The sequence below is a fragment of the Amblyomma maculatum genome, chromosome 4 (genome assembly GCF_055883805.1).
Source record: "Amblyomma maculatum isolate TAMU_Amacu chromosome 4, ASM5588380v1, whole genome shotgun sequence".
Taxonomy (NCBI): domain Eukaryota; kingdom Metazoa; phylum Arthropoda; class Arachnida; order Ixodida; family Ixodidae; genus Amblyomma; species Amblyomma maculatum.
In genome coordinates, this window is record NC_139347.1 from 97,449,996 (window position 1) to 97,463,868 (window position 13,873).

Genomic DNA, 13,873 nt, shown 5'->3' on the forward strand with positions numbered 1-13,873 from the left:
TAACTCTTGGCGCACTAGACCTAAGTAAGATAGCTACTGTGAATTGTACTACTAGGGAATTCACACTCCTAGAAATTAAGCCAGAGGTACAAATATATTTGCAAGGAAGAAAGCGTAGCACAAAAAAAAACATTGACAGAAAAAGAAAACACGCACAGTGCTAACTTTCAGCAATATTTATTTTGGAAAGGAAGGGCGGTTTTTATACCATCGTATCGTAAGTGCACGATCAGAACATGCACTAGCAAAGCGTACCTCCTATGAGAGCTCTTTCGGCAACAGCACAGCAGGGGTCTACTTACACAATCACCTTTGAAAAGTGCAGTCTATTTCGCTTCAATTATTTAACATGTTATTCGGTTTCCGTGCACTTTTAAAACCAAGCATTTTTTTTTTAGAAGGGGAAGAATGCTTTTGCAAATGCGGCAGTGGCCAACAGACCTTTCCCACACATGTTCTTAACATCTGGCCCATGCTACCGCAGCTAATCATTTAGGCATCTGCCCGTTTGCCCCACACATTGTTTGCCACAGGAGAGAGATATTTCATGCATACACAGCAATTTCGACGTAGGTAAAAAATTTTTCCCGGTGCTTCTTTGTGCAGCCAACCGCCATCTTCTGCGAAATAATAACTCAACTTATTAGGAGCCGAAAAACCAATCTAGCACTAGATCGCTGCACCATGTTTTTTTTTATTATGTGACAGTCAATGATTTTATGGAACGATGGCAACTTTTTTTTTTTTTTTTGCACGGAGTTCCCTGACTGGCTTTCTTTTTTGCACTGCAATTTTTTTTTTCTTGCTTCATGAACTCACATAACAAGTCCAATCATCCACCCTTCTAAATATATTTGGTTCTGTGTCTGACGATGGATAAACCTTTGGTGCACCTTCGTGTTCCCGGAATACTAAAAAAATCTATGGTAGCAATTAGTGGACTCAAACAACTTACTCTGGCACACATCTGGTCAGAATATCCCAGTTATATTCACGTATACACCGATGGATCTGTGTCAGCACAGGCATCCGCTGCAGCTGTGGTCATACCAGCTCAGAAAACGACTCTGCATTTCCTTTTGGGACATAACTCTACATCAACCGCTGCCGAACTTGTAGCCATTCGGGAATCTATTCGCTATATATGTGGGGAACCACCTCAAAAATGGTGTATATTCACGGACTCGAAGACTGCATTACAAATTTTGGAAAACTTCTTACGCCACACTGCCTATCAGTCCCTGGCACTAAACATTACGGAGCTCATCACATCTGCCCAGCTGCAAGGCCACATGATAATGTTTCAATGGATTCCTGCCCACTGCGGCCTCCATGGGAATGAGCAGGCCGATGTTGAAGCGAAAAGCGCTCTCATCAATGGCTTCCAAACAGCTGTGCCTTTTTCAAGAGCGGATACGACGTGTCTTCTAAAGAGTTGTATGAATATTGCTACAGCGACTTACTGGGCTCAACCAGACGCCCGACACATGCGTCTAAGAAAGCTTGATCGAACATTTAAATTTACTGTTCCGCGTGATATTCCGCGTCATCAGACATGCTTGATACATCGACTTCGTTTAAACGTGGCTTTCACGCGCAAGTACTTACATTTAATTGGACAGATGGACTCACCGGAATGTTTAACTTGTGGCATCCCAGAGACTGTGGACCATGTATTATTGGTGTGCCCAGAGTATGCGAACGAAAGAAATGTGCTAGCTGCTTCCTTGAAGCGTTTAGACAAGAGGCCTCTGTCGGAGGAACTGCTGCTGGGCGCTTGGCAGGACAAGGGGAAGGGCATCCAGGCAGTGCGCGCTCTTTGCCGTTATTTGAGCGCCAGTGGACTTGATTCACGTTTGTAAAGCAAGCTGCTGTGTCTGTATATATATTTCATATGCCTTCTCCCACATTGTCACCCATCATGACCTTCTTTCTTCTCTCCTTCCCCTTCCCCAGTGCAGAGTAGCAGGCCAGATTTGAATTATTCGGGCCAACCTCTCTGCCTTTTCCTATCAATAAATCCATCTATCTATCTGTGTCTGACTTTTTCGAGCAGGCCATGATTTCAACTCTCATGTAGCTGGCGTGTGGGTATGCTTCTCTGTTCTCATCAAAATGTGAACTTAACGGCCTCAGCTTTTTTATTTGTCTTCATAATACTTTGACACATATATGTACATTTTTTATCAGTGCTGTGAGACAGAATCTTGAGCTAGACACTAACTTGCCGTAACAACTGCTGATTGTAGCAAAGCTGTCGTGCAGCACAGAAAGTTATGATGGTCCTAGGCATGCTGCTGGCTCTTTCGTTTTCTAAATGCCTGGCACAACAATTCCATCTTTGTCAGTAGCATTCCCATTATGCTGACAGAACAAAAAGTTATGAAGGGCAAAGTAATAAACCTGAATTCACCTTGTACATTTTCCTGCCATTCTGGTGATTTTTGCTTCAGTTTTACCTGTTCTATTTTTATGAGAAAATTGTATTTAATTTCATGCTTGAATAAATGAAAACAGCATTTTGTCACTTGGTTTCACTGGCATTAAGATTAATTGGTTTATAGGGTTTAAATCACAAAGTGATATAGGCTACAAGAGGTGTTTCTAACACGAGTTTTTATCCTCAGTTGCCTGTATAAGTAACCTTTGGCCATTCTAGCTGCTTTGAGACAACCTTGCTAATGGCTATACCTTCGCTTAGACTTTTCCTCCTTATCTTTCTCAGATATTAAGCCCTGCACATCACATACACATTGCTAAAATTTAAATCCTTGTCCTGGAACAGAAAAATCAGGCCTACCTTGAAGTCGGGATATACAATAAGCCACTTTAAGTGCATGCTTGCAGTGCATCCTTTTTTTTTGTTCCCTGTAACGTCATCCTTTTCTTTCCAAAGACATCTTGAGGCCAGTCAGGCGGGCAACTCGTCTGAAAGAATAATCACTCGTGATAATATTTGCTGCTTTCATCTGTCAAAATGGCACAATATGATGTCACAATATTAATGAAGGTATCTGTCAGCAATAAATTTTATTAGTCAATACAAATGTCCACTTATACCATTTTACACTGATGTTCATCATCTGTAGATCTGCAGCTCATCAAGACATATTTAAGTTTCTGCCTGTATATATATTTTCTAAGAAGTGTTAGTAGCAGTTCAGAATTAATGCCAAACTGCGTCTGAGCAACTTTATAATTATCTTGCAATTTTATAATAGCATGCTGAGGGTGTGTTTAAAATGCATTGTGAAAGACTGTATAACAGTGAGGACTAATATAGTTAAGACTTTTGTTTTACTTAAGGAGCCTATTCAAGCACAAAGCATTTCTGCTGGCTCCAAGCTATGTTAGTCAGTGCATTGTTAAAAATGGCACAGATGGAGGTTGTTATTGGCAAAAATGTTTACCAAGAGAGAGCAGGAAAACACAATGACCCTGGTGGACTCTAGCTAGAATCTGATGAGGTCATCTGATAGGTGGTAATTGGCATGCAGAAGGTTTAGTTTGGCAACTGCTGATTGAGGTAACCACATCCACATCTGATGAAAGAGGCTTTCAAATACAAAATAGAATGTTGTGCAGAAGTTCCAATGGGAATGTGACATCTTACTCATATTTTAGGCAGTCATTCTTACTGGAAAAAGATCATGCCCTTGTTTTGTGAGTAGCAGTTGTAACTGTTCTAGAAAAGTGGATAATTTATATATTATTTAAGGTGTAGTTTCCTTACCATGCTGCTGCTTGGACATTTTCTGTTCTCGTTGCGATCAATGCCCAGCACGCAGTCCTTGCTTACTCGCCGGACAACGCAGAATGGCATGTTGAGAGAGATTGGCACTGCTCCTCGATTTGAGGAAAACATGAGCTGGGCTGTGTGAAAAGATAACACCATTAATTATTATGAAAAAAAAAATACATTAACTTATTTTTTTTATACACAGAGCATCAATTAAGAGCTGAAAATGCTACAGTTCAAGGCACTTTGACTTCGGTACTCTAAGTGGCACTATATGCGACACAGATCTCTCTCTCTCTTTCTAAATTATATATATACATATATACATACATATATATATATATATATATATATATATATATATATATATATATATATATATATATATATATATATATATATATATATATATATATATATATGTATGTATATATATGTATGTATATATATACATACATATATATATACATATATGTATATAATATATGTATATAATATATGTATATAATATATATATATATTATTGCTTGAGAAGGCGATGGTTTGACAGATGAGCTAATGGCACACAATAAATCTTTTTTCGTCACTCATACACACTTTGTGTAATAACAATACATACATATATATATATATATATATATACAATACATATATATATACATATATATTGTACTGTGATAGCACTTCAGCCATCGACATGCACCTGTGCGTTGTGCGACGAAGACAAAGAAGAAGTACGCTGGGCTCGCCGTTGCAAGGTCCTGTCCTCACAGCTCTCCATCTGAGCGTCAATAAACGCCCTATTACAATTGGCGGAGGTGCCGGAAACGATCCCACCCAAACTGGAACTGCGAAGCCGTACACTACCCTCTACGACCGCCATGCAAGACACTTCGACGCTGCCGGCCGTTCCACCCACGATCATGTGTGCTGGCGTCGTGCGCCAGCGTGACCCTTGCCTGTTCAGCGGCACGGCCGATCAAGATGTCGACGACTGGCTGTCATCCTATGAAAGAGTAAGCAGCTACAACAAGTGGGATGACTCATACAAGCTCAGTAACGTCATATTCTATCTGACGGACGTGGCGAACCTCTGGTTTCGCAACCATGAGGCTGACCTGTCATCTTGGTCGACATTTAAAAAGAATTTCGCGGAAGTGTTCGGCCGCCCGGCAGTGCGTAAGCTTCGTGCCGAACAACGTTTACACGATCGTGTTCAGCGCGCTGATGAGACCTTTACCAGCTACATAGAAGACGTCGTTGATCTCTGCAAACGAGTCGACCCGGACATGCCGGAACCAAACAAAATCCGCTACATCCTCGAGGGCATTTCTGAGAACGCCTTCCAGATGCTGGTAGCGAAAGATCCCACCAGCGTTAGTGAACTCGTGAAGCTTTGCCAGAGCTACGACGAGCTCCGCAAGCGGCGCGCTTCTAGGCGCCGCTCCAGTGTGTGCGACGAAGGCGTATCCGCATTAGCCCTGGGTGGTTCGCCAACTTCTGAAGGGAGCCCGCTGAATCAAAAGATCAAAGATTTTATTCGTGAAGAGGTCGCACGTCAAATCTCACTCCTTCCCCATTTTCAAGACTCGGGCCGCCTCGTTCCTGAACTGGCTCCATCTTTGGCCCCTGCTATACGCCGTGTCGTGCAAGAACACGTCGCTGATGCCTTGCCGTCCAACCCCGTGGTGCCGCCTGTGACGGCACCTCTCACGTATGCCCAAGTAACGGCTAGGCCACCACCTTCGCCCACGTCTGGCTCCTATGTGCAGGTCCCTGCCTACCGTTCACCGCCGCATGCTGAGCCTTCGTTTCAAGCCCCACCCTCAAGGTTCCGCCCACATCCTATGAAACCTTGGCGTACTACGGACAACCTTCCGATTTGCTATGCCTGCGGTCGGCCGGGCCATGTTGCGCGCCTTTGTCGCCAGCGTCTCCAACCTTCACAGCCTGACATTCGATTTTACCCGTACGATACCGACTCACGCTCGCAAATGATTCCGCCCGGTTCTCAATTTGTCCCACAAGATCGCCAAACCTACACCACTCGTCGATCACATTCTCCTCGGCGCCGATCGCTTTCTCCAATGCTGCGACGCTCTACCAGCACCGTTGAGGGAAACTAACAGTCGCAGTTCCGGGGGCAAGAACTGCGCTTGTTTCGAATTCCTCAAGTCCTCCATGTCGTCCCGCTAATGTTATCAAAGTTTCTGTAGAAGGCGCCACAGTTCTCGCTCTCGTCGATACCGGTGCAGCCGTCTCCGTCATCAGTGAAGCGCTCTGCCGTCGAATTCGCAAAGTGACCACTCCGATTTCCGACTTTTCGCTCCGCACCGCCTCATCACAGCACATTCACCCCTCCGCATCTTGCACAGCCCGTGTGCTCATTCAAGACGTCTTGTACCCCATCGAGTTTATTGTTCTGCCGAACTGCTCGCATGATATCATCCTCGGATACGATTTTCTATCGACTCATCAAGCCGTTATTGACTGTGCTCGTGCACAAATTGCCTTCGCCCCCCTCTGTGATGCCCCCTTCTGTGATACCCCTCCCCGCACTGCAAAACTTCTCGTCGCCCATGACACCGACATTCCTCCGTTCTCTGCTGCCCTCGTACCACTGTCTTGTGAGTGGTTAACTCCCTTGACTGCGATTTTTACACCTTCCGAAGCCACCTCCCGTCATCCCTGCCTCCTTTTTCCGTTCGCAGTTCTCGAAATTCAAGACGGCAAGAGTGCACTTTACGCCTCGAACCCATTTTCTTGCCCAGCAGTCCTGCTCCGTGGCGAATGCATTGGACGCCTTGAAGAGCTTGATCCCAGTCATATCACCACTCTTGCTGACTCAACCCCCTCCTTCGACGTTAGTCTGTGCTCTTGCGATGTTGCGACCGCTTCGACGCCCTCCGACGTTTTCCAACATGCTATTGATGCTGATCTTCCACTTGCGCAACGTGATCAACTTGTCGCCCTCTTGCAGAACTTCGCTTCTTCATTCGACTTTCCTCAAACTGACTTGGGCCGCACGTCTGTCGTAGAGCACACCATCGACACCGGTAAAACTGCACCTTTGCGCCAGCGCCCCTATCGCGTGTCGGCTTCGGAGCGCCAAGTAATTGCTGATCATGTGGACGACATGCTCCGTCGGGGTGTCATTCGGCCATCCCACAGTCCCTGGGCGTCTCCAGTTGTGTTGGTACCTAAGAAAGATGGCTCCTTCCGGTTTTGTGTCGACTACCGCCGGCTCAACAAGATCACGCGCAAGGACGTCTATCCTCTGCCACGCATCGATGACGCACTAGACTGCTTGCAGGGCGCCGAGTTTTTCTCCTCGTTGGATTTACGATCTGGCTACTGGCAGGTGCCAATGGCTGACGCTGACCGCTCTAAAACTGCCTTCATCACACCAGATGGATTATATGAATTCAACGTCATGCCCTTTGGGCTTTGCAACGCCCCGGCCACATTTGAACGCCTCATGGACACTGTGCTTCGTGGATTCAAGTGGCGAACCTGTCTTTGCTATCTCGATGATATCGTAGTCTTTTCTACCGATTTTCAATCCCACCTGCTCCGACTGAAGGACGTTCTCACTTGTCTCGCTACCGCCGGCCTCCAACTGAATCTGAAGAAGTGCCGCTTTGCTGCTCGCCGACTAACAATTCTAGGTCATGTCGTTTCTAAGGATGGCATTCTTCCCGATCCCACCAAACTTCGTGCAGTTGCCGAATTCCCACGCCCAAAATCACTGAAGCAGCTACGAAGTTTCATTGGCCTATGCTCCTACTTTCGCCGCTTCATCTTAAATTTCGCCTCTATTATTGCTCCTCTCATCCAGCTCCTCTCCGGCAGCTCCGACCTCTGCGCATGGACACCTGCTTGTGATGACGCCTTCAACACTTTACGCCGTCTTTTAGTTTCGCCTCCCATCCTCCGCCACTTCGACCCGAATGCGCCAACTGAGATTCACACTGACGCTAGCGGTATTGGGATAGGCGCCGTTCTCACCCAACGCAAACCTGGTATCCGAGACTATGTGGTGGCGTACGCAAGCCGCACCTTGACCAAGGCAGAGTCCAATTATTCTGTTACGGAAAGAGAATGCTTGGCCATTATTTGGGCCATCGGCAAATTCCGTCCGTATGTCTATGGCCGACCATTTTATGTGGTCACTGATCATCACGCTCTGTGCTGGCTGGCGTCCCTCAAGGACCCGTCCGGCCGCCTTGCTCGCTGGGCTCTTCGCCTCCAAGAGTATGACATTCGTGTCATATATCGCTCAGGCCTCAAGCATACTGACGCGGACGCTCTTTCGCGCTCACCGCTACCTCCCTCTTCGTTGCCTGATGAGATCTGCGCCTACGATTTGTCTTCGCTTGCCACTATTGACATGGCCACGGAACAGCGGCGCGACCCGTGGATATCTACACTTCTGGACTTTCTTTCAAGTCACTCTCCAGGTCGTCTGTCTCGGGCGCTTGCCCGCCAAGCTCACCATTTTTCAATTCGTGACGGGCTGCTCTATCGCCGCAATTATCTTCACGACGGAAGAAAGTGGCTTTTAGTCATCCCCCGTCATCTCCGCGCCGAAATTTGTGCTGCTTTCCATACTGATCCCCAGTGCGCCCACGGCGGAGTGTTGAAAACCTACGCGCGCTTGCGTCTACGCTTCTTCTGGCGTGGAATGTACCGCTTTGTCCGCCATTTTGTCCGCTCCTGCCAGTCTTGCCAACGCCGAAAAACTCCTCTCAAGTCCTCCGCTTCGTTGCAGCCGTTGCCCTGTCCTGCCCGTCCGTTTGATCGTGTCGGCATAGATCTATACGGTCCCCTTCCTACAACTTCAGCTGGCAACCGCTGGATTATCGTGGCAGTGGATCATCTAACCCGCTACACTGAGACATCATCATTGCCCTCTGCTTCGGCACGCGACGTGGCTGCCTTTATTCTGAAAAACCTGGTTCTTCGCCATGGTGCCCCTCGCGAACTGCTCAGTGACCGCGGACGCGTTTTCTTATCAGACGCTCTTGAGGCTCTCCTGAAAGAATGCCGCATCATACACCGCACCGCTACCTCGTACCACCCTCAGACGAATGGACTGACAGAACGTTTTAACCGCACTCTCGGTGACATGCTGGCTATGTAAGTGAACACCGACCATTCCAATTGGGACCAAGTTCTACCGTTTGTTACTTATGCATATAACACCGCGACACAGGCCACTACTGGATTCTCTCCATTCTTTCTCCTTTACGGGCGCGAGCCACCCTGTACTATGGACACACTTTTTCCCTACCGCCCTGACGTTTCCGAATCTTCCCCGCTATCCGATGCCGTCACGTACGCAGAAGAATGCCGTCAGCTCGCCCGCTCTCTCACAACAGAAAATCAGTGGCAACAAAAATACCTCCGTGATACCGGCGAAGCTTCGTCATATCTCCCGGACACACTGGTGTGGCTCTGGGTGCCCTCCACAACCCCTGGCCTTTCAAAGAAGTTTCTTGCTCGCTACCACGGGCCATATAGGGTCCTCCAGCAAACATCTGCAGTCAACTACGTAGTTGAGCCCGTCACGCCCTCTGCGGACTTGCGTCGCCGTGGTCGTGAAACAGTTCACGTGAACCGATTGAAGCCATTCTATGACCCCGCTGTGCTTTCCGCGCCATAAGTCGCCAGGATGGCTCCTTTTTTTTTAACCGGGGGGAAAATGTACTGTGATAGCACTTCAGCCATCGACATGCACCTGTGCGTTGTGCGACGAAGACAAAGAAGAAGTACGCTGGGCTCGCCGTTGCAAGGTCCTGTCCTCACAGCTCTCCATCTGAGCGTCAATAAACGCCCTATTACAATATATATATATATATATATATATATATATATATATATATATATATATATATATATATATATATATATATATATATATATATATATATATATATACATATATATATATATATATATACATATACATACATATATATATATATACATATACATACATATATATATATACATATACATACATATATATATATATATATATATATATATATATATATATATATATATATATATATATATATATATGGTTTGGTTTGGTTTGTGGGGTTTAACGTCCCAAAGCAACTCAGGCTATGAGAGACGCCGTAGTGGAGGACTCCGGAAATTTCGACCACCTGGGGTTCTTTAACGTGCACTGACAACGCACAGCACACGGGCGCCTTGCTTTTCGCCTCCATCGAAAAGCTGCCGCCGAGGCCGGGATTCGATCCCGCGTCCTTGGGAACAGTAGTCGAGCGCCGTAACCACTGCGCCACCCCGGCGGGGTTATATATATATATATATATATATATATATATATATATATATATATATATATATATATATATATATATGTATGTATATGTATATATATATATATATGTATATATATATGTATGTATATATATATGTATGTATATATATATATGTATGTATATATATATGTATGTATATATATATGTATGTATATATATATATATATATATATATATATATATATATATATATATATATATATATATATATATATATATATATATATATATATACATACATATATATATACATATACATACATATATATATACATATACATACACATATATATATATATATATATATATATATATATATATATATATATATATATATATATATATATATATATATATATATATTATTGCTTGAGAAGGCGATGGTTTGACAGATGAACTAATGGCACACAATAAATCTTTTTTCGTCACTCATTCACACTTTGTGTAATAACTCAACAATCCTTTTTTTTTATTGTGCGGCATACAGCGACCAACTGGACACAATCGATAGGAAAAACTTCAGCCCCCTCCTCCCCATTGATTCTATCTCAACTAGGGGGAGGATTGCACGTAGCATCTTCGGAGTGCCTGTTCTTTCCCAGGCTAGGCTTTTCAAGCGGCTCCTTTGAAGCCGTCGTCCGCCCTCGCAGTGGGTCGGTCACACGGACGGCGACCCGCGGCCGCTGGCCCATCTCCTGCGAGGTCCCTTCCCCACTACTGTTCTCCCGTTTCTGGCTATGGGAACCGCCCGAGGCGGCTTCTGCGGTTTCCTTTTGCACCACGCATCCCTGACCGTCCTGTGTCCTCTAACACGCCGACAGGGACGGTAAACAAAGGGAATCGTTCCTGTAGTTGCACGCCCGATTTCTACAGCTTTGGTTCCGCGGGTGCTTGTTGAAAACTGCCCGTTTGCGGCGACCTTTTGATGAATCAGCGGGGGAACGTTCCATACTTGACGGCACCATTCCATACGAGAGCAAGAGCTGACTAGGCTAACTAGGCTGCTGAAACTCGTGAAGCAGTGAAAGGTTTGTGTAGTGGCTACCGCATGCACATATGCGCAATTTTGATACGACGTCGATCTTCTCGCTATGGAACGTGATCGGGATGTGTGGCGCATACATGCGTTTTGCAATTAAAAAGCAGGATCACGTCATAATGCACCAAGACAGTTACGGAATGAATGTTAAAAATATTTTAAAAAGTCATCGAGTGGGGAATAGTGAACGTGAATTACAGGCACAATACATTTTTGTTCTTGCGGCTGGAGCAGCGGTTAGATATGAAATTAGAAGCATCTGATTTAATTTTCATTTACCCGCATCCACCGATTTCGAGCTAAACGAATATCTTTTTTTTTTATACTTAACAGCGTTTCCTTTTTCTCGGACAGCCAAAGTTTTGTTCCGAGACGTGTTAGAGAATGTCAAACGTGAGAAATTAACCAATGTCGGCGCGTTCATCTAGGCGATATATTCTGCGCACACATCACTTAATTGTATATGCTGCGTGAACTTCCATCTCGATCATTGTATCCCGATCGACTACTACGGAGGAAATTAAGTTCATTCAGTTTACTCTTCACACATTCTCATCTGGGACTGTATACATATACGCTGCATCAGCTGATGCTTGAAAACTGATCTGGTAAAATACAATAGGATGCCTGAAAAAATTACTATACTGATAAAAAAAAAAACTCCGTGGATGTGCAAGCTATATATATAAAGGGAGTGGGAACCTAGTGAAGCGTTATTCGCTTTTATTCTCACCTCCTCCATCAACCTATGGTGATGGAAAAATAAACATTATTATTATTATACTTAATGGGGATAATGCGCTCTTCTCTACACGTGAGACGTGTTGAAAAGCGAATATTCTGAATATCCGTCGACGCAATTTCATATATACTATCCCAATCTTTCCAATTGTCTACAATGCACTAAAGCGCGTAAATTTAGATACTTTTTTGAATGCTCATTATATATTGAAGGCCTCGCCTTCAAAAAAAAACGGGTCCGCCAGCGCCCGACGAGTGACAAATCCAGTCTCTTAAAAAACACCGGTTTATTCCGGATAAACAAAAAAGCAAAACAAAGAAACATAAGGCGCTACTGCGCTGAGAACAGGCTGTTCATGTGCTCGACAATTGAACACCAACGGAAAGCGGGAAGAATGTCAGTGTCTGACCGCGGCGAAACCAAACACACTGCGGAGCGAATAAAACGAGCAATGGGGTCAAAGCGCTAACGGCGACACAAGAAAGATTGCTCCTCGCGGTACACCAACTCACAGGAATACGCCTAGGCTGTTCCTGCAGGCACTGCTTCCATCGTCGTGTCGGCGATCTTCTTTCAGTCGTCCGTCCACACCCTGCTGGCCCATGACGCTCGCCGGTTGCCCCGCGCCGGCCTCTCCGCCGGGGAAAAAAAGCCACGCGACTCGCTTCTGACGCGCTTATCTACCCTCGTCTGTCGCCGCTAACATCACGCCCCCCAAGATTATCTGCTTGCTCATGCGCACTCGCGCTGCCCGTGCAAACAATACAATACAAACAATATTGCGGAGCCCCACAATATAGAAACCATTTATCAAGACGCGCGAACATAGCGCACCCGCCGGTGCGCCTCATTGCCAATACTACCGACAACACAAACAGGGAGCTGAAAAAACATAATCTTAAATTCTCGATCCTGAATCTATCATAATAATACACATGAAACAAGCAAACTCACAGGCTCCGGACTTGAATGTCTTCGATGATTCCGTGCAAAACTGGACGCGAGCAGATGCAAGTTTCTTCTCGAACTCTTCGAGATCCTCATCGGATTCAAGAAAGCCGGTCCAGTTATCGTCATGTTTCTTCAACTCCTTCAAATGTTCTTTCATTACGGTCTCCTGTGGGTCCTCGTTATCGCTGTCCATCATTTTGGGACTGCTTGCCTACGAGGACAAATAGCAGACGACACAAAGGCGCGCCCGCGCACGGAAAACGCAGCAGGATGGATGGATGGAATATAGGAGCGTCCCCTTTGAAACGGGGTGGTAGCAGTAGCTATCAAGCTCATTTTTCTCCCTATATCTTAATTATTGATTCAGAATGGTTAACTAAACCACCATTCTATTTATTAAATTTTGTTCCTACATTACTAACGTTATGTCACTTCTCTGCTTTTAAGCCACCAATCTTCCAGTCGTTTTTTGCTAGTTTCCACCGCCGGTTTATTCACCCGGCCACTGTTATCTCTAAAGCCCAGAGCTTCAGGAACAGTGATTGCGCCTGCACCAACTTCTGGATAGATACCATTACATTCGAGTATAATATGGTCAATTGTTTCACTGGAGTTTCCACATACAGCACATGCGTCATCTCCATTGTTAAATTTCTTTTTGTAGCTGCGTGTTCTAAGGCACCCTGATCTATTTTCAAAAAGTAGGGCACTGCCTCTTGAGTTATTAAAGAAATCTTCCTTCCTGATCTGCATTTTCCACTTTCGGTATAATTCCACACTCTGTTTCTTTTCCATCGAATTTATCCAATTTTTACCTTCTGTGTTTTTCACCTGTTGCTTAATGCTCTTTATTTCTCCGTCCTTGTTACTAGCATACTTACTAGTTAGTTTCCTAGTTCTTTTCCTCCATTGTGAGTCAACGCTTTTTAGGTACAGGTATTTGAATACTTTAGCTGCCCATCTGTTACTGTCCAATTTCCTCAAGCGTTCCTCATATAACATTTTACTCTGAGCTTCCCGTACTTCGAAAGATGCCCAGCCCCTAT

The 13,873-nt window shown here is 45.0% G+C and overlaps 1 protein-coding gene across 1 annotated transcript; it reads right to left on the reverse strand.

Moving 5' to 3' along the window:
• Positions 1 to 3,448: 3,448 nt before the first annotated feature.
• Positions 3,449 to 13,032, reverse strand: LOC146191742 (uncharacterized). Its single transcript, XM_084600370.1, has 3 exons — positions 12,831 to 13,032; positions 3,734 to 3,873; positions 3,449 to 3,472 (listed from the first exon to the last, which is right to left on the reverse strand). Exons 1-3 carry the CDS (start codon positions 13,021 to 13,023, stop codon positions 3,449 to 3,451), a joined length of 357 nt encoding a protein of 118 aa, XP_084456496.1. The 5' UTR covers positions 13,024 to 13,032.
• Positions 13,033 to 13,873: the final 841 nt, after the last annotated feature.

What these genes read in the sequence shown, in the direction of transcription:
- LOC146191742 (XM_084600370.1), bottom strand. Translation starts at nt 13,023, where the DNA reads ATGATGGACAGCGATAACGAGGACCCACAGGAGACCGTAATGAAAGAA. An exon ending in GACATTCAAGTCCGGAGCCT is followed by an intron (nt 3,874 to 12,830) that starts GTGAGTTTGCTT and finishes CTTTTCACACAG; the next exon opens with CCCAGCTCATGTTTTCCTCA. An exon ending in AATGTCCAAGCAGCAGCATG is followed by an intron (nt 3,473 to 3,733) that starts GTAAGGAAACTA and finishes ACCACCTATCAG; the next exon opens with ATGACCTCATCAGATTCTAG.